A 25,239-nucleotide genomic window follows, 5' to 3' on the forward strand; every position below is an offset into this window, starting at 1 on the left:
TAAAAGGCTAGCTAGCTGCTCGGAAGCCGACCGGACTACAAGGATCCAAGAGCTACTAAGGTTATAAGGGAAAACGCATACAAAGCAAGTAGGGCAAGAATCAAGACCGTCACATCCCATTACCTACCTGCGCGCAGCTTCATAGCAGCTTGACCTCCTCGCTCTCTTCTACATCCTTTGCCACTGACAATAACGCTCCCAAGCCGGCTGCCCGTGCAGCTATAAGAGGAAGCTAGTCACTAGGACCACATCCAATAAGAAGGTCCAAGCAATAGTGGTAAAGCAATATTGCGGGAGTGGAAGATGATGTGTTATTGAAAGGTCTAAGTTACATGTGTCTGAGAGGAGCACAGCTCCTCACGTAGTATCCGCATCCCAGCCACCAGCAGATCGGACCATCTTAGTCATACGGTCTCGACAAATAATCTGCCAACCGCCCCGGCGGATAGGATGATCATAGCCTAGATATGACCTCCTTTGGTCGCCTCGGTCAACATGATTCATTTCGTCATTGTAGGAAGCGGCAATAGTAAGGATCGATATAAGCTTGACCGGCCCGCCACTAAAAAAAAAACGCTGTATTGGCCGTGCCATTGGGGTCTTCGTTGACGGTCTCTTCCTCCAACGAGCAAGTTGAAGGTGTTGAGACCTCGAAGGGTTGAAAATTGGAGCCTCGGTCGTCGACAGCCGGAAAAGCCGGTCTCTGGGTGCTATTACCCTCATGCTCTTGGCGGTTATTATCTTCATTGATAAAGCTATTATCATCATACGCGTTGACTGCCTCTGTAGGTAGTGATGAAGGTACCGATTGGGAAGTCATCGTCTGATTGAGAATGGTTTGTATGAGAATTCAGGTGGTGCTGCTTAATGACGCATCGTGTGGTTCCCCTCATATACCTCCTCGTTGACAGGGGTGGTGGGGGTTACTCGCCGAAGCTCCTCGACAATTGAAGGGATAGACTTCAAGGCAAGATAGCCAGCTTTGGCCAGGGATGTTTGCGCCTTTGTTGACCTCGGCCGATATCTGATACTGGTCAGGCAAGTCTGCCGTGGAAGTTGACACGTAAGCTGCCATCTTGTGTCCAAGTCAAACCTGGATGTCAATTTGGGGCGAGGACGAATCCCTATAAGAATGATCGAGCTCGGATCTAAAATAATTCCACGTAAGCTCACACAAACTCGAGTCTCGTTGAGTTCCAGTCCGTTCTGGGTTTGGGAAATTCACGTCAAGCCAACCAGAAGTACCGGTATATTCCTGGACACATGGTAATATGAAACGGCTGCCTGCAACGGTTCTCAGTCCCTATTGTTTAGAAGCTCTTCCACGTACTCTGCCACTCAATCGAAATGATGAAGACACAAACGGGGCTTTTCGAGTTGCTGCCGAACGAAATTATTCTGCACCTCGTTACTTTATTGCCAATCGCAGACGTTATATCCTTGAAACGCGCAACACATGACCTCATGCCGGTCCTAGTCGAACGCATCGATCCGTCTCGATACCTCCAAAGCACGGGTCCTTTTTCTAGCAGCGCCGAGTTATTGGAGGTGATGGCGAGGCATGGTGCAGTGCTTTCGGGGTCCAGAGCTCTGGAATATTTTGTTCCGGGGTCATCCACTTACGATTCTGATTGGGATTTCTATGTGCCCCCTATATTGTCGTCGGTAACAGCAGTCAAAAATGCCCTGGAGAACTCAGGTGTCACGTTTGAATCTAGCCTCGCGTGGGCTGCTCGGAAGTTGAGAGAGAAATCGGCAGTGGTCTTGAACCAGAACCAGATCGTTTCTATCGCCTATGAGGCATTCTTCAACGCAGGTCCATGGTCAATGGAGCAACAAACAGTGATCGATAGCGTCCGTTACATGTGCCCAGAATTAAGGGATATAACGATGCACATTCGCAAGGATGGCTCGGTCCGCTGGATAGAGGACCTCATTCCCATCTTCATCCGGGAGGGCGGCCGTGTAACCTTTCTTGAGCCACATGAAGCGATAAGTCATGGCTATCCGGAGAACATTGCGGCGAAGGTTCTCTCCGGGTCGGCCCATCGGGATGGAAGGATGGTATCCGTCCAGCTGGTGGTTGGAGCTGTCGATTCTCGAATGACATCCATCACTGAGGGCCTATCCCAGACGGTATTCGGGAGCATCTTCTCTTTCTACGGCAGCCATGTACAGTGCATCCTGAGCAAACATGTTGCTTTGCACATGTATTACCGCCTGGCAGCTGAGAAGAGCGCGCTTCGTTGGCAAGTTCCTGAAGCTATCCGAGAAAAGGCGGAAGACGCCGTAGAAAAATACGCCTCTCGCGGATTTCGGTTTACGACAGCTTCTGACAACGATGAATGGACTTTCCGCTCTGCCCAAGACAATGACTCGTTCTTGATCGAGTTTGACACCCGTGAGCACTATATACCTACCCTTTCGCAAATCCTTGATTTGCGATGGTGCCATATGGGCGAGATGATTCAGATGTCTTCACAGCCGAGAATGATGGATTCGCGGCGTGAGTTACTGCGTTTTGGCATCGTCAGTAGGTAGAGATACTTTGCCGAGGCGACCTCCAATATCGACCACAGGGCACAAGCCACGAGCCAGGATATTGTAGAGTAACTTAGCTATGTACAGTACAACCACAAAATAATCTCTATTGATGAAAAGCGCCGAAAGCTTACCTAGAACGCGGTAGAATGGCCAACCATATGACCGCATTTTGAAGGCCTCGAGACTACTGATCATTGTCAAGATGTGTTGCAACAACAATAAGGGGAAATGAGGCTTCCAACACTGTCTGCGCGTGGCCGTTTTCAAGGACTAATCGGGCGAACTGACCAGCCAGGTCTAGGGTTGGCCCCGATAACGATTTTCGCTAATGACAAAGGCAGGACGGTACATACGGCTTATGGCAGCTTAATATGGGGTAGAAAATAATCCTAGAATCACTGAACTCCGATGGAACGACCAGCTGGATCAGGGGCTGGTTATTTTCCACGGGCTATTTGAGAAATGAGAGAAAGCCCTCACAACGGAGCTATTACAGGCATACTAGGTCTGGATGAGATACTTGACTCCCAGATCTAGTACAAAATAACCTAAGATCTCTATTATATGTAATAATCACTCACAAGGTGTGATTGTAACCCCTTTGGCACGAAACGTCCTGCCCTGCCTTGGGCCGCTGATGTTGAAATGCTTCCATCCGTCTGCTTCAGTACTTTCCAGTTCGAAGCCTGAGGCACGACGTAATACTGCTATGGCATCATCCACTTGGCTATTTTTATATCATAGAATTTGTCCCAATATGCAGCGATTCGATGTTTCTTTTCAGTTGCGCCACCATGTCCGATATTTCATCGAATTGGCTGCCAAGCTTCTGGCTGGTTGGATCCTCGCTTTCATCCTGCCATTCCATATCATACACCTGTTGTTGAACGCAGAACAAACGAAAATCCAGAACCTCCATGAAGGCGATGGTTTCTGCTACCATGCCCCACCCCCCTTTCGGTAACCCCCCCCTTTCGGTAACCAAAAAAATCGCCTTCCCATACAAAACTCACCAAGTTCACTTACATATATTTCAGTCGTTCTTGAACCTATTCACAAGTCGTCGCCTTCAACGTATAAAAAAGTGGCTAGGGTTCACTTTTAAAGGTCAGCTCGTCACGTGGGGCCGGTGGTCCGTGGTCACCCTGCACTTCAAAATTTGCAATTCAGCGCCCTAATCTCCTCCTGCTTCCTGATGATTTCTCCTCTTGCCAGTACTCCACAATTCACCCAAAATGGCTTCACAAAGGCATCGGAGTGTTTATACGGAGGATGAAATGGCTGATGCCATACTTGATATCACAGAAAACGGCTTATCGCAAAACCATGCCGCCCAGAAACACGGCATACCTCAGCAGTCCATTTCCGACAGATTCCATGGCCAGACAGCCTTGGATGATCAGGTTCAACCTAACCGACACTTATCCAGGAATCAGGAGGCTAATTTAGCTTCCTGGATCCTCCGCCAAGAGTCCCTGGGTTATGCTCCCTCCCACGGTCAGATCCGTGCTTGCGTCGTGGCTCTCTTGAAACAACAAAACAAGAAGCAGGAATTGGGACGCAACTGGGTAGCCAAATTCATCAAACGCCATCCGAAGCTCAAGACCAAACCTGGGAGACGCCAGGAGGCCAACAGATTCAATTCATTCACTCCCAAAGCGGTGCACTGGTACTTTGATATCAGGGAAGAGGAGTATGGGTGGATTAAGCCGGAAAACACAGTGAACGTTGATGAGGGCGGTATTATGACTGGTTTTGGTGAGTGTCTAACTTTTCATTCATGAAACTAACTAATCAGGCTTGTTTGCTAGGTCTGGATAGCCTGGTGGTTGGGAGTTCAGATCCAAAACGAAAGGCCCTACTCAAGGGTCCCCAGTCCCGTAACTGGACTTCATTTATTGAGGCTATCACTGCGGACGGCCGTGCTTTGACGCCTGGCATCATATTTAAGGGCAAGGAACTTCAAAAACAGTGGTTTTTGGAAGAATTCCGGAAAATAGCTGATTGGAATTATATTACTTCGCCTAATGGATGGACAGACAACCACATTGCTGTCGAGTGGCTTGAGAGAGTCTACTTGCCTCAGACCCAGCCTGCCGACGAATCTGATGCCAGGCTTATTATTCTGGATGGACATGGAAGTCATGCAACGGTGCGTTTTTTTATCTATATGCCAAAGAATCAATGTTGATTTGAAACAGGACGAATGGATTGTAACGTGCTTTTTGAACAACGTCTACTGTTGTTACCTCCCTGCCCATTGTTCTCATGGCCTCCAGCCGTTGGATAACGGTGTTTTTAATGCTTCGAAGGCGGCATATCGGAAAGAGCTTGAAAAACTAGCTTCTCTGACTGATTCTGCACCTGTTGACAAGGTCAACTTTATACGGGCTTATGCCAAAGCACGTGAGGTCGCGATGACGTCAAAGAATATATTGTCCGGTTGGAGAGTCACTGGAAATTGGCCAATTTCACGAGCCAAGGCATTGCGGCATCCAGAGATTCAAGCAGACAGGATAGAGACGACTCCCGACCGCGTCCCCTATTTGGGCTCGGATGATACACCAAAGACCAGCCGCCAAATTCGTGATCTTGGCAGGAACAAGTCTCCTGGAAGTAGAAAACGATATGCTGTGATAGCCAGAGGCTTTGAAGCCCAAGAACAGGCCATTGCAGCACATGCCAGCAGAATTACTAGTCTGGAGGAAGAAGTGGCTCGTTTGAAGAGAGGGAAGAAAAGACGAGCTATTCCTAATCCGAACAGACGGTTTATGACACTCAGCGAGGCTCTTATACAAGATAAATCTATTCCCGAAGTTGGAGATCAAGGAGCGTCTATTTTGGTGGATTCTGAATCGGAGGAGGAGGTGGTCTCAGACATGGAGACAGCTTCGGAGATTGAGGTCACGGCCGCACCTGAACCCCCTCAAATAACCACCAGGTCTGGGCGGCTTATAAAAAAGCCTCGACAAGAATAAATACTTCAATTCTCTACAGAATTATATATATTTTATGTTTATAGACTCAAAATTTGATGGAAATCTAGCCGGTATAAAAAATAGATTTTGGGTGGGAAGGTGATTTTTTTGGTTACCGAAAGGGGGGGTTACCGAAAGGGGGGTGGGGCATGGTATCGTGTCTCTTCGCTCAAGTAATACCGATTCCGATATGAGACGAGTTGCGGCTCTGTTTCGTGAGCATGTATTCAGCATAAAGTTGTTTAGCGGTCGAGCATTTTCCCAGCCGTTTCTAAGCGAGTTGAGTGACTCTTGCAGAGCCCTAAGTCGGTCTTGAACGCTAATCAGGTGTGGGGTGGATATGTCAGAGAAGTCAGCAAGTGTTGACATGTCGAACAACGATAGATTCGCAAGGATTTACAGTGGAGACCTGACCACTTGCCAATGGCGGCTCTCTGGGTTCTTTCATTCTTCAGGCGGGCCACCATTTAGGATTTAATCATACTTTGGACGTGGAATAGGTAGGAATTCGACAATATAAGCAGAACCCCGGATCGCAAGGCCGCTGTTTGGCCATAAAAGCTGGTATTGCTGAGCCATCCGATTTCGCTTCCGAATGACTTGAAGTGCGCTTGTCTCCAGGTAGTGAGGCTTGCACAGTAGTGTATCTGGGAATGAAACAACATAAAGCCACACCTATTAGGGTCAAGTTCGGAACCGGCATATGTAGAACCCCATTCCAACCCTGAAGACCTGCCGAACAAAAGGTACATTCTGGGCTCTCAAGTCTATGTGAAAAATTAAATTGTTCCTTGGCGCCCGTTGTTACATAGCGCTTCACCAAAGCGCAAAATTTTGTTGGGGATAGGTGTCGGAAAGAAAGGTCAACTCTCTGGGTCCCTTTCTTCCGGCAGCTGTTAGAGTCTTGTTAGCCTCACAACTGTACTTTCTGCCATTTTTGGCCTATGACACTGAGCTTCGCAAGCTCTTGACGTCGCCTTCTGGCATTCTTTACCATGTGGCGCTTTTGGCTCAGCCTCGAATTTCTCCGGCCTCGCAAGCCTCCGACATCCTGTACTTCACGCCCCCCCAACCTTCCCACCCGACTCACCTCTGCGGCCTTGGCTGCCCGGATGACACTTGTAGCACCCTGCTGCTTAACATTCCGGGTCTTTCTGCCCCGACTTCTTTCAGACTGTCACACAGACGCCGAAGACACCGTTCCACAGTCTCAGTTGCTCGACTTTCTGGGCGCTCTTGGGCCCTCAACTTACGGGGTGTAAATGCCCCCGTGCCTTCCGTAGCTTCAAGCTGCGTGACCAACTTCTGCAGTTGCGTACTGCCTAGGGAGCCTCTTTCTTTTGCAGCCTCAGCTGCTGCCCGGAGTACAACCGGGATCGACATTTCCGTCTCCTCGTGTTAAGGCAGTACAGTCACAAACCGCTGGGTCGAAATGGTACAGAGCACTGAAGGAGATTGTAGGTACAATGCCGCGAAGAAGAGAGTCACGGAGACAAGAGAGAGCCTAGAATTTTGTATGCATTAGTAGGAAACCGCTGTGTACAGGCCCGGCAAGCAAATAATGGTTAGGGAGCGAAAAACAGACAATCTAGCAATAGCTGGCCAGCGGTGTTGAAGTTGGCGAAGTGGGAGATTGGAAAATAGCGGTAGGGAGAGTGCAGATGCTGAGATTTGAAATATTTGAAATATTTGATTAAATACCGGTACTTCAAACAACAAATCCAGCGTCGAGGGCTATCAAATATCCCCATATATGACCCTGAATTTGATTTGTTTTATTTGAGAACAGTGCTGGGCTGGATACTCCTCTACCCCTTGGTATTCTTTAGTGACGTTTTGATTTGTATGTGTTTTCAATGACCCTATTCACAAGGTCGTCGTTGACTTGTTGATAAGGCGCCTGCACGTAGCGGTTGCCCTTCTAGGCGGCTTCCCCATGCTGGCAGCCAAAAGCGGCATTCAACGAACGGCGCTTAGGCCATTGCATTTTTCGCCAGAGGGCCTCCAAAGTGCGTCCGTATCCGGACATATCCAGGCGTGCCACCCCATGGGGCTCGAGCCGTTTGTTCGATCCCTCAACAAACGGATGATTAAGATATTTTTTTTCTTCATCAATATAAGACAGCAGTTATGTCTAACTACCGGTGACGTCTTTAATCAGACGTGTTACTAACCGAGGGCTTGTTACATTAGGGGACATTGCTCTTAGTCTGAGTCTCTTTGTTTCTCTATAATGGAACCGACGTATAAATAAGCTACCCTTTCGCTACTCTATGGAGAGAATCATCTATTAAACCAAGATCAATGACCATGAATAAACCCATCCTCGTCAACCCTTCTCTATCCCACGAACGCCAGGCGACTCCGTTGATTTCAAGTTCCATGCATCAAAGCAATTTGTTAGAGGAAATAATAACACCTAACGGCAATGGCGACTTAGAGGATCTTAAAGATTTAACAGCTGACATCGTGGGCGTCGGATGCGTATTCGGCAAGACCCGGCGGGACAAAGAGAAATTGGCCAAAAGCCTTCGGTCTACCGTGAAGAAATGGTATAGACAAACAGACCACGGCTCCTCCTCTATCGATTCCCATTGGTTTTCGACGCTTCTATATAGGAAGCCAGCATTCAAGTTCTCTACAACAATCGATGATGAAGAAGATGGGTGTGAAGCAGTTAGTTTTGTCTTCGAGTTTGGTGTACGGGTCAGTATACTCGGCTTCTACAGACACTTTCAAGAGTGGGTTGAGACGGAGCGCCAGGTTAGAAATGGCATACCCCTCCAGTTCACAAAAGGGGGAATCCGTCTGAGTTTTGGACACTTAAAACATGGAGATAAAACACATTGGGTGTGTTTTGTAAACCGCTAGCCTCATCGAAGCAGGAGCAGTTCTCGTCGAAAACAAGAGAATATTGTACAAGGGCTTAGAAATAGGTGTGAAATAAAGGAATGTACATGACGTCTTAAATTGAGAATCAAGTCAGTACTTGGAGTAAGCATATAATACAAAGTGGGAGGTCTTGTAGTCACTTCGACACTTGGATTGGCGATAGTCGACCGAGACCTGCCGATGATTTAGGCTATCTACCCAGAATACCCGATTTCCGACTTAAAAACCTTTCTCAAGCACTAATTCGAGATAGTTTGAGGTTAGAGGTGTAAGTATTGGGCCAGCCTCAAGTCTTTCACCTCGGTTTCCGCGGCTTGTAACAGAGGGTTGATGAGATCCTCTAAATAATAGTTGTGGCGGACGAGACGTTCGGGCACCCCCCCCCCCCCCCCCCGGGCTGCCACATTCTTCGAGTTAGGGTAAGAGCGAAGCTTTCACGCTCCTTAATGTTTTTCAACCGGGCTATCCTGCACTGAACTGTAGTGCTTCGGCAGTTGAAGGTTTCGTAACGACTCGACAGTCCCTCTGATACTTAAAGAGAAGAACGGCTGAGGTGGTCGTGGTGAGTGCAAAGAGCATGATTTCATGTTTTGAATCAATCTCCCGGGCAACATGGATCTACATCCAAAGCTACCGTACAGCCCAGCTCCTGGCTAAGCAATCGTTGTTCTAGATGATATAGATCATCAATCAACTTGCCCAGAACAATCTGCCTCCTCTTCTCAATCTGTTCTAGTTTAGTTAGTACTTGTTTTGCTTAAGTAGCGAGTCAAGATGTTGGTGACCTACTAAGGGCCTTCGGACGTAGGTATCGGAAGATCAAACGTTGGTACGGCGCCCAAATTGCTTGTTATGGCTGTCTTGGTAAAGGCTTCGAATAGGATGGGGTCGTTGAAAACAAACGAAATGAGAATATACTGAGCGATCTCTTTGCATATTATTGGCAGAGCAATATATTTTAGATCGGCAGGCCATCATTTGGCAAAGAACCAAATGTTATCATGACATTCCAAATCATCGATAACGGCAGCCATCTCAGCCAGAAGCTCTGAATTCACTGTTCGAGAAATGTCGCGGTTCTTTCCGTGAATGATCTTTATCACAGTATCAAAAGCTACTGGATTAAATATTGCTTCGAATTTCCAGTGGTGAAGGTCATTGGTCTCTTCGGGTATGGCTTCCTTGAAACCATTAGCAAAGATCCGTGTGCGTCGGCTTGACCCCCTTTTTTCCAGGGAAGCAACCGTTTTTCTCCAGTTGGTGCTTGGCGTAGTTAAAGCATAAGCAAAGACAGTATGGCTGCCATTTTCCAGGTAGGTATCAATATCTGGCCAGGCCAGAAAAAGCTCAACCAATTCTATCGAACCAACGGATGCTGCTAGATGAAGGGGGCTTTCACTAGGACGTGAGGCGGCTAAAGCACCTTGATAGTCTCAACCTGATGGGCGAGGATGGCCGATTCCAAGGGGGCCCTTTGTGCGCTATAGTCCACCAGAACGCCCTGCTTAAGAAGGAACTCGACAAGTTTACTCCTTCCTGATGAAGCAGCTAAATGAATGGGCGAAATTCTGATAACGGCGAAGCCACTGTATGGCCGCCATGCGAGCCGAAGCTGTGTGTTATTGAATTCTTCGGTGGCTGAGTATCTGCTTCCGAGAATCTCAATGAGCTCCAATAGAGAGAAGTTTGGACCTTCGACGTTATGCCCACCACGCAGCCGCAACCGCATGACCTAATTGCCTTGGTACCTGCTGTAGGGTACTTTACACTTTTGCCGCTGGCACAGTGGGTTATTTTGTACGGCAGCTCGACCGACGGAGCAAAAGTACAGACGTACACCGGTTTGTACGGCAGCTCGACCGACGGAGCAAAAGTGGACAGACGTACACCGGTATTGATCCCCCGTATTACATCGACAGCACACTTCGCGACATGGATGACGGGACTGTACAAGCCAACGGCTCGACTCGCCTGGGCTAGCCCTTCCTTGATCAGCTTCATCAAATTCAGCCCAGCCAGCAGAGGCGTTAGAGGGTGACACAGAAGACCTATTTTTTTGCCGTTACTTTTCAGACGATGGCCTTCCTATGTGCTGGTGTCAGCTGATACTGCTTGCTCTTCGTGCATATCAAGGCAGAACAACCTGAAGTACTTGATACCGGAAAAGAGATTCCGTACCCAGCAAACCCAACCACTGCGGTTGTCTCATTCGGCTCCTCACCAAGACGGATTAATATGGCGGTTAGATCGTCGCACCTGCATCCCGTTTACGAACATCAGGTTCAACATAGAGTGCCTTGGGACCAATGCCTTGCCGGATAGCATTCATCAGTCAGCCCGAGCAAGATCAAAACCTAGGATCTTCTGGTTAATTCACTGCCTCACAGTTTTGCAATAAGCCAATCGTAACAACTTTAGAACTCGGATGGCGCGTCATCCATACATTATATTGCACCTTCGTCATCTAATTCCTCCAGTGGCTCGATAACATCTGCCTAACACCACCGCCGCTTATCTATTCGCTCAAAGCATTTCCCGTACTCCATTGGTTACATTTGGCCATGCTCATGATCGATAGCAAACCATGTCTTGGTCATCGTCGTCGTCTTGGCTGGATTCAGGTGAAAATTGCAGATATAGTCTTCGGTCTCCCTTTGGGGTGAATCGGGCCGGGCCAGTTTGGCATAGACAGAGGCTCGGTAGGATACTCGCAACCAGCCTCTGAGCAGTTGGAGGAGTGATCGGAAGAGTCAGGGGCCTACGAACTGCATCAGCAAATTGGTCTCAAGCTGCCCTGCAGGGGGGCTTGACAGGCATAACTTACGTGAAAGTTTGGCTGGTCGTAGGGGCAAGGGGCATTAAAACTCATGGGAGGCGTGTAATGATATGTTGCGGAGATGGCCAGCTCGTCACCAGCTTGGTAGGGCTCGCGCTCGATGGCGGCGCTAGCGTGAATGATCGAGGGAAACATCATGGGGACGATAGAAGCGAGGGTGTAGTTGTGATAGGCGTCACCGATGGCCATTGTTGGGTAAGCCTGAGCGGGGTCGTTGGGAGCGAGGAGGATCTTGTCGGAAGCTGAATAAGTCGAGGAAGCGAACTGAGTGGGGCTGTCGGAACGGGCTCGAGGGCTATAGATCCCGGGGAAAAGACCGTCAGTCGGCACCATTGGGTAGGTGAACTGGCCTTGAGAGACGACAGGCTTAGCGGCGGTACAAGGTTCTGGCTTCCAGGGTTTGGAGGAGGATCGTTTTGACTTCGTGATCCTTTGTGGCTTCTCTTTGGACTCGGAATCACCAGAAAAACCAGCGCGGCGCTCAAGATCCTCGAGACGCTGCTTGAGCTTCTTCCCTACAGGAGGCCATGGGCGTTAGCTCTTGTAGATATAATCGGGAGTCAAGCCGAGTGGAAGTCAGGTCCTTGGGATCGGCAAGCGGGGTAGCATACGGTAGTTGCGCTGAGCAATGCGGTTCTGTATCCGCCGACGCTCGACAAGGTCAGAGATCTTGGTCCAGTCCTCATCGGGCTTGGCAGAAGTGCTAAAAGCACTGCTGGTACGCGAGTGCTGTTTGGGAGAAGGAGGAGCTGCCGTGTAGGCGCAGGCGGTTTGTGTCATGAATATGGACATTGTGAGAGAGGTCGAAGTTGGTTGATAGTGGAAACTGAAGTGGAGAGGCGCCGCGGGATTCGATATCGTCGCTGCTGTCAACGACGAAGCTCTAGACAGCCCAGGCACGACTGGTGCGACGAGTTGAGTCTCTATTTGCCGTCTTCTGCTGGTAAGCTGTATATGGACGTAATTGATAGGCCAGAATTGGGGGGGTGTGGTGGGGGGACGAATTGTTCAAGGAGAGGAGGTGGGATCTATAAGAAGCTGAAAGCGTAAAAGCAAGCCGGTGCTATGAAGATCTGAGCTGGTAATGGAATCGGCGGTAGATGGAGTGCGGACGGCAGGTGAGAGGGAAGAGGCTGTAGATTAAATATTCCCAACGCTGGGCACAGGAAAGGCCAGCACGCGAGCGACGAGGAATGAGCCACGGGGACGCGGCAGGATTGAGGGCGTATCCAACGCCTGGTGACGGCCTATGGCCCATCTCTCAAGCCATCTTTCCTGCCCATGTGCGGTCTGCCTTGCGCCCCACGCCCGCCTCTTTCCACATTCTGGTGGAGGTTCCCTCCGCTGCTCCCTTTCACTGGAACCTGGGTGCCTAAAGTTGAACCTCCTAGCCCACTTTACATTTTATGCTCTCCATATGTTCATTTATGTCATGCGGGACCCTTACGCGGAGCAAGGGGATCATAGAGGCGTATTCACGAACACCTCTTGGTGTGCCACTTCCTCCTAAACCTACCCTTTCAATTCAGTCCTGTAACAGGGTGCTCATCTTCGTAACCCATACCAGCATTGTCTCTCCGTGCTTGGCGTATTGATGCCGAGAATTTCCCAAGATTCCGCCCTCGTTCTGCAGAGTTGTCGAACACGCCACCCCCTGTGCTCCATGTTACTGGAAAAATGGGTTCGAGCCATAGTAATCGTTGACACGGAAAGAAGACTGCGGTCAGGTGGGCCAAGCATTTGGCCAAAATGTCCCTTGTAACTACTGATTCTTGGTGGAACCTCTACATGACTGTTCAAGTAGGGAGCACGATGGGATGGGATGAGATGGAAAGAACGCCTTGTGAACTCGAGCAACGAGAGCCTGTTAGTGTGACTGAGCAGTGGAAGCCATTCCTACGCACCCTCGCAAACCCTGGAACAAGCTCCCCAAGACTTGTGCCATTCATGCGTACTTTCCGTTGTGCCTCGCTGTATCAAGGTGTGAGGTCGTTGTCACAACACGAATAAGTGCTCACATTGGCTTTGGCTTGAGCCTGGCAACAAATTGACTTACAACTACTCACAGCGAAAGCAAAAGTAATATTCAGAGGGACGACAGCTGTATCTAATTTGCCTTGAACTTGATGTCTAACATTGCCGTGAGTGCACGCCATCTGAGTTGCTACGCCATTTATGTCTTATACTGAACGTGCTGTTTCGCCGTGTATTAAGGAGGAGTGGGGTATCCAACATAGTCTCGGGTTTCCACGTGGCCCTCTTGGGGCGGACTATTAAGGTCGCTTGTGTACTTGTTGGTGTGCTCGATATGAGGCATGGTAGGATTCATAGCTCGGCAGGTGAGGACAGCTTTCTCAGCCACGAACTTGGCAAGCTTCTGTGACACCCGGGAAAAGAGGCTAGTCGAGTACTTGAGGACCAGAGTGGGTGAAGGGTTGTGAAGGTGGTACGACAGCTTTAGATAATCGGGTTGATCCCGTTCTCCGTCGCTGGCTTCGGCCCGGCCAAGGACAGTTCGTGCAAGGGCGAGGGAGGTTCGGGCCACAATCGAAGGCTTTGTCGAAACGAAATCCCGGTGGTAGAGGGCGATCTCGCTCAGATAGGCGGTCATGTGCTCAACCTCTTGGTCCTCTCCCTCTTCCTCCACTAATTGTTGCGAGAAAGAGTCCGAAGTCGGGTGCCCAATGACCCACTCAAGAGCATCAAGCACATCTCGCTCCATGCGGATAAACATGTTGATGTTGTACAGTTCGCAGCACATGGTATTGAGTTGGTGGATTTTGGGGATGCGGCGTTTCTCATCGTTGTACTTGGCGGAAATGAGGAGTGCGGTGCATCCGACCAGAGGGTAATGCATCCTGCTCACTTGCTGTTTCGAGCAGTACCGGTCGAGGAGATTGACTGCGAGAAAGAGCGTCTCGGGGAGGAGCTTGAAGGTGGCATGGACCTTAACGAGGAAGTCCATGAGGCCGGGCCTCATGGACCATTGAATATCGGGCTGCTTATCAATGAGAGCAGCATCGGGAAGAGTTTTGTGCTAGTCTTGATCAGTGAAAGTCACGGCTGAGATACGCTTGATGCGCTAACATGCCTCCATATACTCTCTGTGCTGGATGATATCCTCTAGATACTCATCGCGTATGAGCCAGGAAAGCTTCCTGGCAATGATTTCTTGCCGTTTGATACCATTCAGGCTGAGGACTCCTTCGGAAGTAAGACTTTGGTGGTGGTTGGCCATATCTAATCCGATCAAGACGGTGCTGTCGTGGTAGCCCGCTATCTCGGGTAGAAAGCAGCGATGCAAAGGAGGTATAGTATGCACCTGGCTAGGTGTAGAGGAGGTAAAGAATGGACTTGGCCTCAGGTGACTAAATGGACGATCAAGGTCCCCTGTTGCGACTTTGGCCGCTGAAGCAGACTTTTTCACTCCTTGTAGCTGCCCGAACTTGGACTCGACATGCTCGTCAGAGGTTTACGTGATCTCTCCCCCACTGCGCCTTGTCCCCAGGCATCTTGAGCCAAATGAGGCAGAGTGGATACAGTGTGTATGTGTATGTGTTGGGGGTGGGGGATGGACAAGTCAGATACACTTGATAGCGGCAACGGGGAGGCGTGCCCAGCCAAGGGAGGCGGGCGGTGGAGTAATTTCAATGCCCGATTTCATTCTCGAATTCCGGGCTTCCATGGCACGTAAAGTTCTTTTGCGTGTTAATCAAATCCTTGGAGACACTGTTGTTGAAGGATGGGAAAGGGTGGGTACATGCTACGGCAATGGGATGCTTAGGGGAGGGCGGAATGGGAGCCCCGGCTGCACCTTGTTCCTGTAGTAGTTGCCAGGCGTTCTGGTGCTTCGTAAACGCTCTTCAAATCCTAGTCTACAGTATGCATGTTTTTTTTTTAGTGGCTAAGACACTTCCCTCTTCGAGGGCCGACCTTACCATTTGGTAGGAAGCGTTCCCTGACACGACGCTAGGAGATATCCAGGAGAGAAAGGGGTGGTTGCCCTACACCGCGTTCGGCATTGAAATCAGATCCACCTCAGATAAGACTTCAGGTGGAAACTCCCTTTTGGTGAACGAGAGACGTAGTGTGCCGTACAAGAGCGAGAGGAGAGAAGCGATTGTGCGGTAAGATATGCGAACGAACTCTCCAATTGCTGGATTGCTAGATTTGTTATGCCCAGAACTCGTTAATACTGGAGGTATGAGCCCACTCTAGCATCCGCTCGAGCCGCGCTACCAGGTTCTATCTGGGAACGACTGGGTCTTTTGACCGTACTTCGAGACCAATTACCCCGTGGGCCTGCAGGAACGTGTCCGCCTCGCGCTTGGATTTGATACCTTCCACATGAGTCTGAGGCAGGTCTCAGGAGGGTGTGGTACTCAGGATTATGCCTCGTCTTGGTGCCACCCTGTCTCATTCAAAAGCTCGAGCAGGATGAGGGCAGCGTTATAAATAGCGCCTCTTGGTGCAGTCTCTGCAACCTCAAGCCTTTCCTCGCACATCACTCTGCTACCACTTTTTGTTCTTCAAGCAAGGAGAATTGAGTAGTCGACACTTTTTCCGGCTTACAACCCCATTGAGTATGGGTACCAAACGGAAACAGGCGGGCCAGCACATGCATAGCTCGACAAGAGTTGAACAAAAGTTTATGTGAGCATCTTGGATTTACGAAGAAGCCTTCTCAGAAACCCCTGAGCTTCTGTTCTCGCAGCCACGGGCGCTAACCTCACGCCAGAAAGAACTTGATCAGCTTGGAATTTAATTTCGTGCCTCCCGAAGACATCCAAAAAGCGCTAGACACAAACGACTACGACCTCAGGAGATCTTACCTCGAGCTGAGCGACATGGTCGACTATTGGGACGTCGACGATCCGCCATGGGCTGTGAAGTGCACTGCCGCGAACACCAGCAGGAAAACTGAAACCTGCCTGATGGATATAAGGCTCAACGATGCCATCAGGAGAGAGATGAACGTTACCCTTCAAGCTCTTAGAGAGGAGCGAAAGGAGCGGTTGCGGAGTAGAATTGCTGACCTGGCAACTAAGGGGTCTAAACAGCGCACCAGTCCCGGCCCCCAGAGTGACGAAAACTCGGCCGAGTGTGAATGCTGCTTCGGGAGCTTTCCCCGATCTGGCATGACACGCTGCAATGCCGAGAAAAGCCACGTAAGTGATGCTGAGTGCTATTCTTGATTCTATTTGGCGTGCTGGCTGACTCTACCAAGTGGTTTTCCGTGCAGTGTGCTTGTCGCAATGCCGAAGCTGTCGTCGGGAGAGCGCAGCATGAGATTCGTTGCATGCCCACAAAACCCTGTGGTGCTGGATTCTCACAACAGGAGTGGAAGAAATTCATTGACCATACTCTTCAGAAGGCACTAGACCGAATTGAGGCCAAAGAATTCCAGGAACTCCTTGCCAGGAATGGTGTTGAGCCTCTAAGTCAGTGTCCATTTTGCGGCTTCGCTGCTATCTACCCCCCTATCGAGTCGAGTGTGAACTTCTATTGCCAGGATCCTGCGTGCGAAATTATCAGCTGTCGTATCTGTCATAACAAAAGCCATGAACCATGGGGCTGTGCTAGTGTCGTCCGAGGCCAGCAAAACGCAACCGATGCGCAGAGGGTGGAGGAGGCAAAATCAATGGCACTCATCCGGAAATGCAACAAATGTGCGAACCATCCCACCTTTTGACGTGTCCGTAACTAACACATCACGAGCACAGGCCAAACTCCCTTTGTCAAGTCGGACGGGTGCAACAGGATGAAATGTCCAGTCAAAAATTGCGGCAACATGCAATGCTATGTATGTTCCACAACCAGGGTTGAAAGCCACTCCACTCAATCCACGTAGTGGATCCACTCGTGGATTCCACTGTCCACTCCACTGGCAAAATCCCAGTGGATTGGCTAATCCACCCAATCCACCCACGACATCGTCGAGTGGATTGGGTGGATTAGAAGTGGGGTAGTTAAGGGCGCCCATATATTTTGGCAGAATGCCTCTAACAGAGCCTGATGTGCCCCTACGTTTCTACAATGTTGCTACCCTATGTCAAAACCACCATGAAGCTTCTAAACAAACGCAATTTTAGAATGCATAAAATTCAGGAAGTATCATTGGAATGTCCTTGGCTTTCTCATTGGGGTAACATAAGTCTCAATAGGTATATTTAAGCTTTGCTCCGTGAGTGCCATATCGTCTTGAGAGCCATCAAGAGTTATACATTTTCCTGTTACACAACGACATTTCCAGCACATATCAGGTTCGACTGTCCATATTTTGGATTTATAACGCAACACTTATGCTATTAAATAACTTCCAGCAAGCTGATTCGAAAAACGCGTCCAGATCCCTCGATTTCTCAATACTGCGCGAAAAATTGCAAGCGACACTACTCGCGTCAAGCTCGTGATTTGAAGGTTGTTAGGGACTTATCTACTACGCGACCCCAAGATGACACTGGCTACGTGCTTGTCCACAACAAATTAGCTTGAAAGGAAGTATCTGAAACATCTGCGGGATAAGGGCCTATTGTGCCAACTGACCGCGTTGGACGCGTCATGCGCGCTTACTTGACGGCCTGTTGTTAACCCATCACTGCACCATATTTTGCGATTTCGACATGACAAAGAGATTATTTTACCATGACCTCGCCTGATTCCTGCTTCGACATTTCCGACAGCGGCTTCGGGTCCGCTGCCGAATCAACGCCCTGCCCGACGCCGTATCCTACCCGTTCAACCTCGACCCCTGTCTCGACTCTGACGACCTCTTCCGCAAGCGATGAACAGTACGAACGTACGCTCTGGAGGCATTTCCCAGGCTGGGCGTTCTCTGAGCGAGCCAGAGAGACGCGTTGCTGGGCCTGGCAATTTGGATATGACATCCAAAAGGAAGACGACCGCAGATGGATATGTCGAGCGTGCATTCGCAAGAATAATCCACATCCGCGTCATTTCGAAGCTGATGGCATTCACAACGCGTACAATCATCTGTTCAACGACCACGGGATTCGCGCTCCTCCTGGGATGACCAAAGGAACTGCTGAAAAGAAGGCGAATTCTAAGGGCAGAAAGCCTCCGGGGCAGCGGACTCTCGCTGAATCCATGAAGCTCGATCTACACGACCCACGAGAACAAGCAATTGCGAACGACTTCATCAAACGCTTCGACAAGGAACACTTCCGGAGGCTTCTGATCGACTGGATCGTGGCCAGGAATCACTCCTTTTCAATTGCCGAGGAGGCAGAACTCCATGCTATCTTCGATTACTTGAACCCGTCAGTTTCGGCACGTAAAGCCAATATTACCCACACAACAGTTCGAGAAAAGATCGTCGCCGCGTTCGAACAAAACAAGCAGAAGGTGATAGAGGCCTTGAGCAAGGCGCCTGGCCTTATCCACATGTCCTTTGACGGCTGGCGGTCTGGAAACCGGCACGCCTTATATGGTATCTGTTGCTTCTTTAGGGACGAAAACAACAAACCTTGCAAGATTACGCTCGGGCTCCCCGAAGTCAGCGCCAGGCACACTGGGCCTAATATCGCCGCCGAAATCCTCGACGTAATTGAATCGTATCAGATCCAAGACAAGATTGGCTATTTCACGCTTGACAACGCGAAAAACAATGATACCGCCATGGAGATTATTGGTGGAGAGCTCGGCTTCGTAGGGGCCCGCAGGCGAGGACGCTGTTTTGGGCATACCTTGAACCTCTCCGCCAAAGCCGTTCTATTCGGGCACGATGCTGACGCTTTTGAGCGGCGGATATCAGGGGCAGAGCCTCTTACTGAAGCAGAACACTTGATTTGGCGCAAGAAGGGGCCAGCAGGCAAATTGCACAATCTTGTGGTAGCTATCCACAGATCTGACTTGTTGACTGGCATGCTTCGCAATATTCAACAAGAAGCCTTCAACAAGTCAACTGACCCCAAACTCAAAGCCAGAAAGCCATTGGATGTTATTTTGGACAACGATACCAGATGGCTATCACAGTTATATATGATACGACGAGCTCTACTGCTTCGCGACCATATCGAGCGACTCGTTGCCCACCATCGAATCGACTTCGAACAACAGAACAAGACCAAGAGGGGCGGCCCTAAGAAGTCACTCACATTGCCCTTTATTTGCCAGCCAGAGAACCAGCTATCCGATAAGGACTGGGAGGTGGTCGAATTATTTGCGCAAATCCTTGGTTACTACGAAGCCACGATCAAAATGCTTGAAGGCGACGGCCAGATCCGCAAGCGGAAGCATGGGTGGACTGGGTCATATGGCAATATTTGGGACGTTATTCAAGGCTTCGAATTCCTTCTCGAGCAGCTTGAACGCTTCAAGGATATCGCGAAGGACTTCCCTGATCCTGAACACTTCAGGATCAACATCAATTTGGGCTGGCAGAAGTTGAATGAGTACTACGAGATATTGAGCGAGACGCCCATCTACTACACTGGCCTAGCGCTCCATCCGGCATACCGATGGAAATGGTTTGAACGCAACTGGACTGACCGCCCTGAGTGGATTGACGAGGCAAAAAACATGGTTCATGATGTCTGGCGTTTTGAGTATCGGGAGGCCGTATTGCCTGGAGAGGAGCCATCAGCCGTTGAGCCAGTTCCCAAGCAGCGGAAGACTTCGGACAATCCGTTCCAAGAATACCTTAAACGAAACCGCTACACAGCGCCAGAAGCAGGTCACGATGGCCTCACGCCAGGCGAAGACGAATACCTCCACTGGATTACGCACTGCGAAAGTGGCGATGGCTCCATTGACGATCCTCTCGCTTACTGGCACGAGAAGTGATTCAAGTATCCAAACTTATCGCGAATGGCGCTTGATTTTCTCACGATACAACCAATGTCTGCTGAGTGTGAGCGTCTTTTCTCAGCAGCAGGTCGGATGGTGAACCCTCTGCGCCACCAGCTTGAAGCCCAGATTATCGGGATGTGCCAGGTCTTGCGTTCATGGCTGAGGGCGGGTATTATTCATGAATTAGATCCCTTTTTATCTCGGTAGACGAAGAAAAAGTCAACCTCGAATTGGCTCAGATGTCAGATCAACAGCTTGAAGGATGGGCAACAAAGTGGCTCACTCAGGTGGTGGGCGTTCAAGGCGAGATGGAAGCCAGTTGGAGATAAGTCTCACGTGGAAGTTGGAATAAGGGACGTAGGTGGGCAAGGGTTTCGGGAATAGCTTCACCATCATGGCATCAAGAATAGAGGCACTTGCCAATCCACCCAATCCACCCAATCCACGATAGCTTCCAGTGGATCCACTATACTGAGATATTCAGTGGATTATGATCTATCCACTCCACTCGAGCAGCCAGTGGATTGAGTGGAGTGGCTTTCAACCCTGTCCACAACCTGCGATTACAACCACTTCGGTATCACTGGAAACTGCCCTCTATTCGACAACACCGAAGAACGCCACCAGATGGAAGTTGAGTCGGCAGGGAAAAACATGAAGAAGAAGATCATGGGGGAGGGTCAGAACAGAATTCGTGACTACCCGCGCGCCATGGTAGGGCCGCATTTCTGGACCTAGACCACAAGAAAAGGCCTCACTCCTGCTGAGTTGGGGGAAAGCGCTCAGCCAATTTCGGCTACAGGGTAATTTCTTGATACAGAGCAAGGGGGCCGGAAGTTCTTGCGAGCTTCTCCCAGCATCGCCTTCGTCCGCGGGCCGCGGGCGAAAAAAGAGATATATATTAAACAAAAAATGAGGGGTTTTGGGAGCTCTTTTCTCCAGATGATTTTCACGGTTATTAATTGATCTTTCGCATTTGTTACATATTTTCTATTGTTTTGTGATGAGAAAGAGTGCTTGAGATTTACGGTGTGAAACCCGCGCAAGAGCACGGAAACCGCGTCCCATTTGGCCGTGCTCTTTTCCTCTGAGAAACTGCCTTGCCTTATTTTCTGCAATTCCCAAAAAATACGTAGAGAAGACCAACTGACCTTCAATCGCTAACTGTCTTGTGTGAATATTCTTCACGATGTAGGACTGAGCTAGCTCATTTCGCACTCTCCACACACTCGAGATGCTTTCGTCCCATATGACCCACTCTAACTAAACTGTTGGTGGTGGCTCAACCAATGATGCGCTGATTCTTGTCGGGAGTCGAGGCGCCTAAAAGCAGCGTGATTGGTGGATTGTACACCCTCCGTTTTCGTCTCGAAGTCGAACGAATTGGCTCTTGGGCAGTTGGGAGGCTTCGGTATTGCCTATAGCATAAGTGCTGGGGTTGTGCTCGTAGAGGACTTTAATGCTTAAAAATGGAGACCGTAAGGTCTCAGGGGGATGGAGAGAAGACCCGGAGCGAAGCTCTTCCGCTTGATGCGTCATACATGCGTCGAAACGGAGAAGACAATGTCTGCCTTGTCGCCCCGTTTATTGGCACGCCAGGGAGGACTGCATGTGTCATAGGTGACAGTGTCTAGCCCCTGCGAGATCTTCATAAGTATTGTATCTTATTAACCTCGAATTCGCCCATGTCAAGAATTTAGCCAGAATATTGAAAGAGGTGCCACGGGCTTTTGGTAGGTACCGATGGTATCCTACATCGCGTCAATCATCGGGGATGAAAAGGGAAGAAGTATCTCTCCTACGAAAGAGCTATTGGAGGATGACAAAGTCACGATGGGAGGGTTAGGCAGCTTGAGAAGCCTTATTATAGCAGGGGAGATACAGAAGCCAGCCAATAGAATTCGGGTTGGACAACCTGAGGCTAGCTTATAATATACCGGTACCATCTAGAAGATTGGAAACGTGAGGCCTGACCGAAATGACGGCGATCCGGCGACACCTGACGGTCACAGCCCCGAGGCCGTGGAGGCAATTCAGAACTTGCTCATTGATAAATCCCTCGTCTCTGAAGATCCGCAACTGTATTCTCCGATCTTCGAATGAGAGAAGGTTTCCGCATAAGCTGGACATGATCTTCCCCTGGGGATTTAGGGGTACGTAGGAATGGCTCAGATGAAGAGGTTGAGACAGAAGCTACGTGGAGCGCCTGCTGCTGGGGCGTAGTGTTCCCGCTGAAGCCTGCCCGTGGTCTTCCATTTGCCCGGATTAGAAGGCATCTTGATCACAGATCAAGACGTTCGCCTGCCAGAGTGGCATACAGCATATTGACAGCCTCTTGCGGTTATTTCCGTATTACGATAGATCGAAATACGTTACCTAGTCTCGTTTCACCATGTCAGTAGTGCCTTCAAGTTTTGTGGGGAAGGATGTTTGGGTCACGAACCGATCGCGAGGAGACCAACCGTCCCTTGTGCCTCACCACATGGTTTCCCGAAAGAAAAAAAAATCACGCGCGTTCTCTTGAGGGGATGTCACTGATGACACGGGGAAGTCGTCATGGGAACACATATATAGTTTATGGAGGCCCTTGGTTTCGAACGAGTGTCCCGTCTCATTTAACCGGCTCCTTCATTATCGTTCTCTTTCGACGCAGGCCTAATCGGTACATTATATGAACATGACGCTCCGACCGAATCCTTCTTCGTTCCGTAAAATATGTTACACATGCCCGCATATTCTTGACGAAATTCTATCGCAATTGTCGGCCTCCGAAGCCGCGTATGTTCTCGCTCTCGTCAACTTGCCCGAAAAAGAACACACAAAAGCATCGAAAAAGTACATCAAGCCCATCAGAGACATCCCGGAGCATGAAAAATGGATCAACATGGTGGCCTCGAAGGGCCATGCCGTTTTCCTTGTTGGCTCTGATGTGCCACGTCTGATGCTGAGGCTTAGGAGCCCTTTACGCTACTGGAAGAGCTTCGGGGGCGAGAGCTTTGAAGACGAGAAACCTTTGCGCATTTGGCTGGCCGTTAGGGTTTCCCGTGAAATCCATCGAGAGAGACAACAACGGCTCGAGAGCTCCGGATACGCCACGTACTCGGTGTTGAGGGACGGAACCGCGACCTACGGTGCGGGGATCAAAAGGCTCCGCAAGGCGGACATGGTTTTGACGGACAGCAACGTCATTCCGCCACCGGGCGGCACAAAAGTCGACGAGCGGGGACTCTGGTCACCTCAGTGGAAATGCGGCAGCCTAAATGGGAGCCACATCGAGATTGTCTGGGCGCACTTTCCTCAACTCTGTGGTGAAAAACACGACGTCACCCCCTGGGTCCACTTATGCCCTCTGCAAGATGATGCTAGACATCCAGGCGATGTCATGGGAGGGCGGCACTGTTCAGTCGGCGGCAACAATACTTGTAGCAAGATTACACCGGGAGCACAACCTGAGTTGTTCGGTTATAGGAAGGACAAAGTCCAAGCTACTATGCCCTACGTATGCTTGAACACTGGAGGGCAATCCATGTCTCGGGCAATCGATGATGGAGAGCTGCAGTCGGACGAGTACGCATTTATCATCCGTTTCCGATGCATGGATGACGCTTCGGGTCCTCAAATCCGCTCCGAAATACATGGAATTCCCTGGCCTTCCGAGTGACGAGTTGGGGCCGGGAATGGCTGGATGATCGCTGCGGTGAATATCACAGGAGGCCCTAGAGAGATACCGGCGGTATAGAAACTTTGAATAGAAGAAGAATGCTTGGAAGCTAGGTTAGAACTGTTAGAACTGTTAATCCTATATAGCTATACACTGAATCGCACGCTCCATACGACAACGCCAAGTCGCCTCTGAGGTAATAGATTTGCTCAACGGAGCCCACCGAATTGGTGCAACACCTTTGTAGTGAGCAGACCCTTTTGTTCACATTCTGGTCGCAAGAATTTTCCATGATCTCGCCGGAATTGGATTCATTTGACTTGGGCTCGGCCATCATATCAAGGACAGTAGTCCTCTCAAATATTTGCAGACTCAACACTTCGAGGAGAGCGTGCAGGGTTTTGACTGAATCTTCTTCCCTAACCCTCATTCATGTCAATAGAGGCCGAAGGAAACAATTCATACTTCTTGGCGGCAAAGAATCATATGCAATGGACAGAAAAAAAGAGAAACTTTAATTGCGAGAGAAGGCCAACACTGGCCTATGTTACATGAAGTTGCCAATGATTGCGCACTCGCTAAGAATTGATATATTGAAAAGTTGATGGTACGCCTTCCTACCTTCCTACTGTATTACCTCATTATCATACGACACGATCTCAACCGGAATAATGAACATTGGACGGCAAAAGAACTAATGCGAGAGTGGAATTGGACTGGTAGGTCGCTGCGCCTTGGAGATATTGGGATTATGGCAAGACCGCCTAAATTGAGTGAGCCGTGTGCAGCTAAAGGGCCTGCATACGCACAGAAATTAGAAATTAGGATAAGCAGGCGGTTCTCAAAGTCGGGCCGTTCAGCACTCTCCTGGCTTTTGGAAGCTCAAGTCTTCTGGAGACGGTGCTCTTGACCGCTTGAAGTAAGTGGGTTTTGGTTTCCACCAACACCGAAATCGACTTTTGCGGGCTACAGGTTCAGTCTCGATTGAACACAAGGCTGCGCTGTCCGTCTCAGTTATCGACTCTGAAGGGTAGGTGGTAAAAAGCATGTCCAGGCAGCGACGTAAAAGCAGCTTCATCTCCGGAACTAGAAAGTCATTTAGACAATCAATAAACATGTAAAGGGGCCTAAGACGACAGGAACTGGCTTGCTTACAGATATGTGAGATGTACCGCAGGGGCCAAGCCCATTCTCGGCCTTATGAGAAGAAGTTTGTCCACTTTTCGGCAGGCTTCATGCTATGTCCAAGGATATTCCTGTATTGCAGAGCAGGATACGGCGACTTGGGCTTCTCTACGGCGGTAGCGCCCAAAAATAAGCCCTCAGTGAATCCAGATCGGGCGTCGATTGGCGTTGCGTCAAAACCGGAAAGTTGTTTCGAAGACATCCAAGGCCAGTTTTTGTTAGGGCGCTCGCAAACATCACACCACGAAAGCATCTCAAGCGAGCTTTGGAGTTGTAAGGGTCAGAGTGTGCCGACGCAATGGCTCACATGGCCAGTCGCAACGATGGAGAGG

At 49.7% G+C, this 25,239-nt stretch overlaps 7 protein-coding genes across 7 annotated transcripts; 5 read left to right on the forward strand and 2 right to left on the reverse strand.

Moving 5' to 3' along the window:
* Nucleotides 1-1,347: 1,347 nt before the first annotated feature.
* On the forward strand, nucleotides 1,348-2,541 carry MRS44_017685 (uncharacterized protein; the record flags this gene model as incomplete). Its single annotated transcript, XM_046281816.2, has 1 exon — nucleotides 1,348-2,541. One exon carries the CDS (start codon nucleotides 1,348-1,350, stop codon nucleotides 2,539-2,541), a length of 1,194 nt encoding a protein of 397 aa, XP_046123266.2.
* Nucleotides 2,542-3,779: 1,238 nt separating this feature from the next.
* On the forward strand, nucleotides 3,780-5,522 carry MRS44_017686 (uncharacterized protein; the record flags this gene model as incomplete). Its single annotated transcript, XM_065615593.1, has 3 exons — nucleotides 3,780-4,302; nucleotides 4,356-4,696; nucleotides 4,746-5,522. 3 exons carry the CDS (start codon nucleotides 3,780-3,782, stop codon nucleotides 5,520-5,522), a joined length of 1,641 nt encoding a protein of 546 aa, XP_065471665.1.
* Nucleotides 5,523-11,031: 5,509 nt separating this feature from the next.
* MRS44_017687 (uncharacterized protein) lies at nucleotides 11,032-12,042 on the reverse strand (the record flags this gene model as incomplete). The annotated part of the gene is made up of 3 exons (XM_065615594.1): nucleotides 11,032-11,172; nucleotides 11,239-11,765; nucleotides 11,862-12,042. 3 exons carry the CDS (start codon nucleotides 12,040-12,042, stop codon nucleotides 11,032-11,034), a joined length of 849 nt encoding a protein of 282 aa, XP_065471666.1.
* Nucleotides 12,043-13,459: 1,417 nt separating this feature from the next.
* Nucleotides 13,460-14,762, reverse strand: MRS44_017688 (uncharacterized protein; the record flags this gene model as incomplete). Its single annotated transcript, XM_065615595.1, has 2 exons — nucleotides 13,460-14,287; nucleotides 14,727-14,762. The coding sequence occupies 2 exons, from the start codon at nucleotides 14,760-14,762 to the stop codon at nucleotides 13,460-13,462; spliced, it is 864 nt and encodes a 287-aa protein (XP_065471667.1).
* A 1,073-nt stretch (nucleotides 14,763-15,835) lies between these two features.
* MRS44_017689 (uncharacterized protein) lies at nucleotides 15,836-16,942 on the forward strand (the record flags this gene model as incomplete). The annotated part of the gene is made up of 3 exons (XM_065615596.1): nucleotides 15,836-15,903; nucleotides 15,989-16,418; nucleotides 16,478-16,942. 3 exons carry the CDS (start codon nucleotides 15,836-15,838, stop codon nucleotides 16,940-16,942), a joined length of 963 nt encoding a protein of 320 aa, XP_065471668.1.
* A 953-nt stretch (nucleotides 16,943-17,895) lies between these two features.
* Nucleotides 17,896-20,055, forward strand: MRS44_017690 (uncharacterized protein; the record flags this gene model as incomplete). Its single annotated transcript, XM_065615597.1, has 1 exon — nucleotides 17,896-20,055. The coding sequence occupies one exon, from the start codon at nucleotides 17,896-17,898 to the stop codon at nucleotides 20,053-20,055; it is 2,160 nt and encodes a 719-aa protein (XP_065471669.1).
* Nucleotides 20,056-22,738: 2,683 nt separating this feature from the next.
* Nucleotides 22,739-23,722, forward strand: MRS44_017691 (uncharacterized protein; the record flags this gene model as incomplete). Its single annotated transcript, XM_065615598.1, has 1 exon — nucleotides 22,739-23,722. One exon carries the CDS (start codon nucleotides 22,739-22,741, stop codon nucleotides 23,720-23,722), a length of 984 nt encoding a protein of 327 aa, XP_065471670.1.
* Between the last annotated feature and the right edge of the window lie 1,517 nt (nucleotides 23,723-25,239).

The sequence above is a fragment of the Fusarium solani genome (genome assembly GCF_023522795.1).
Source record: "Fusarium solani strain SB1 chromosome Unknown bctg00000014, whole genome shotgun sequence".
NCBI classification, from domain to species: Eukaryota; Fungi; Ascomycota; class Sordariomycetes; order Hypocreales; family Nectriaceae; genus Fusarium; species Fusarium solani.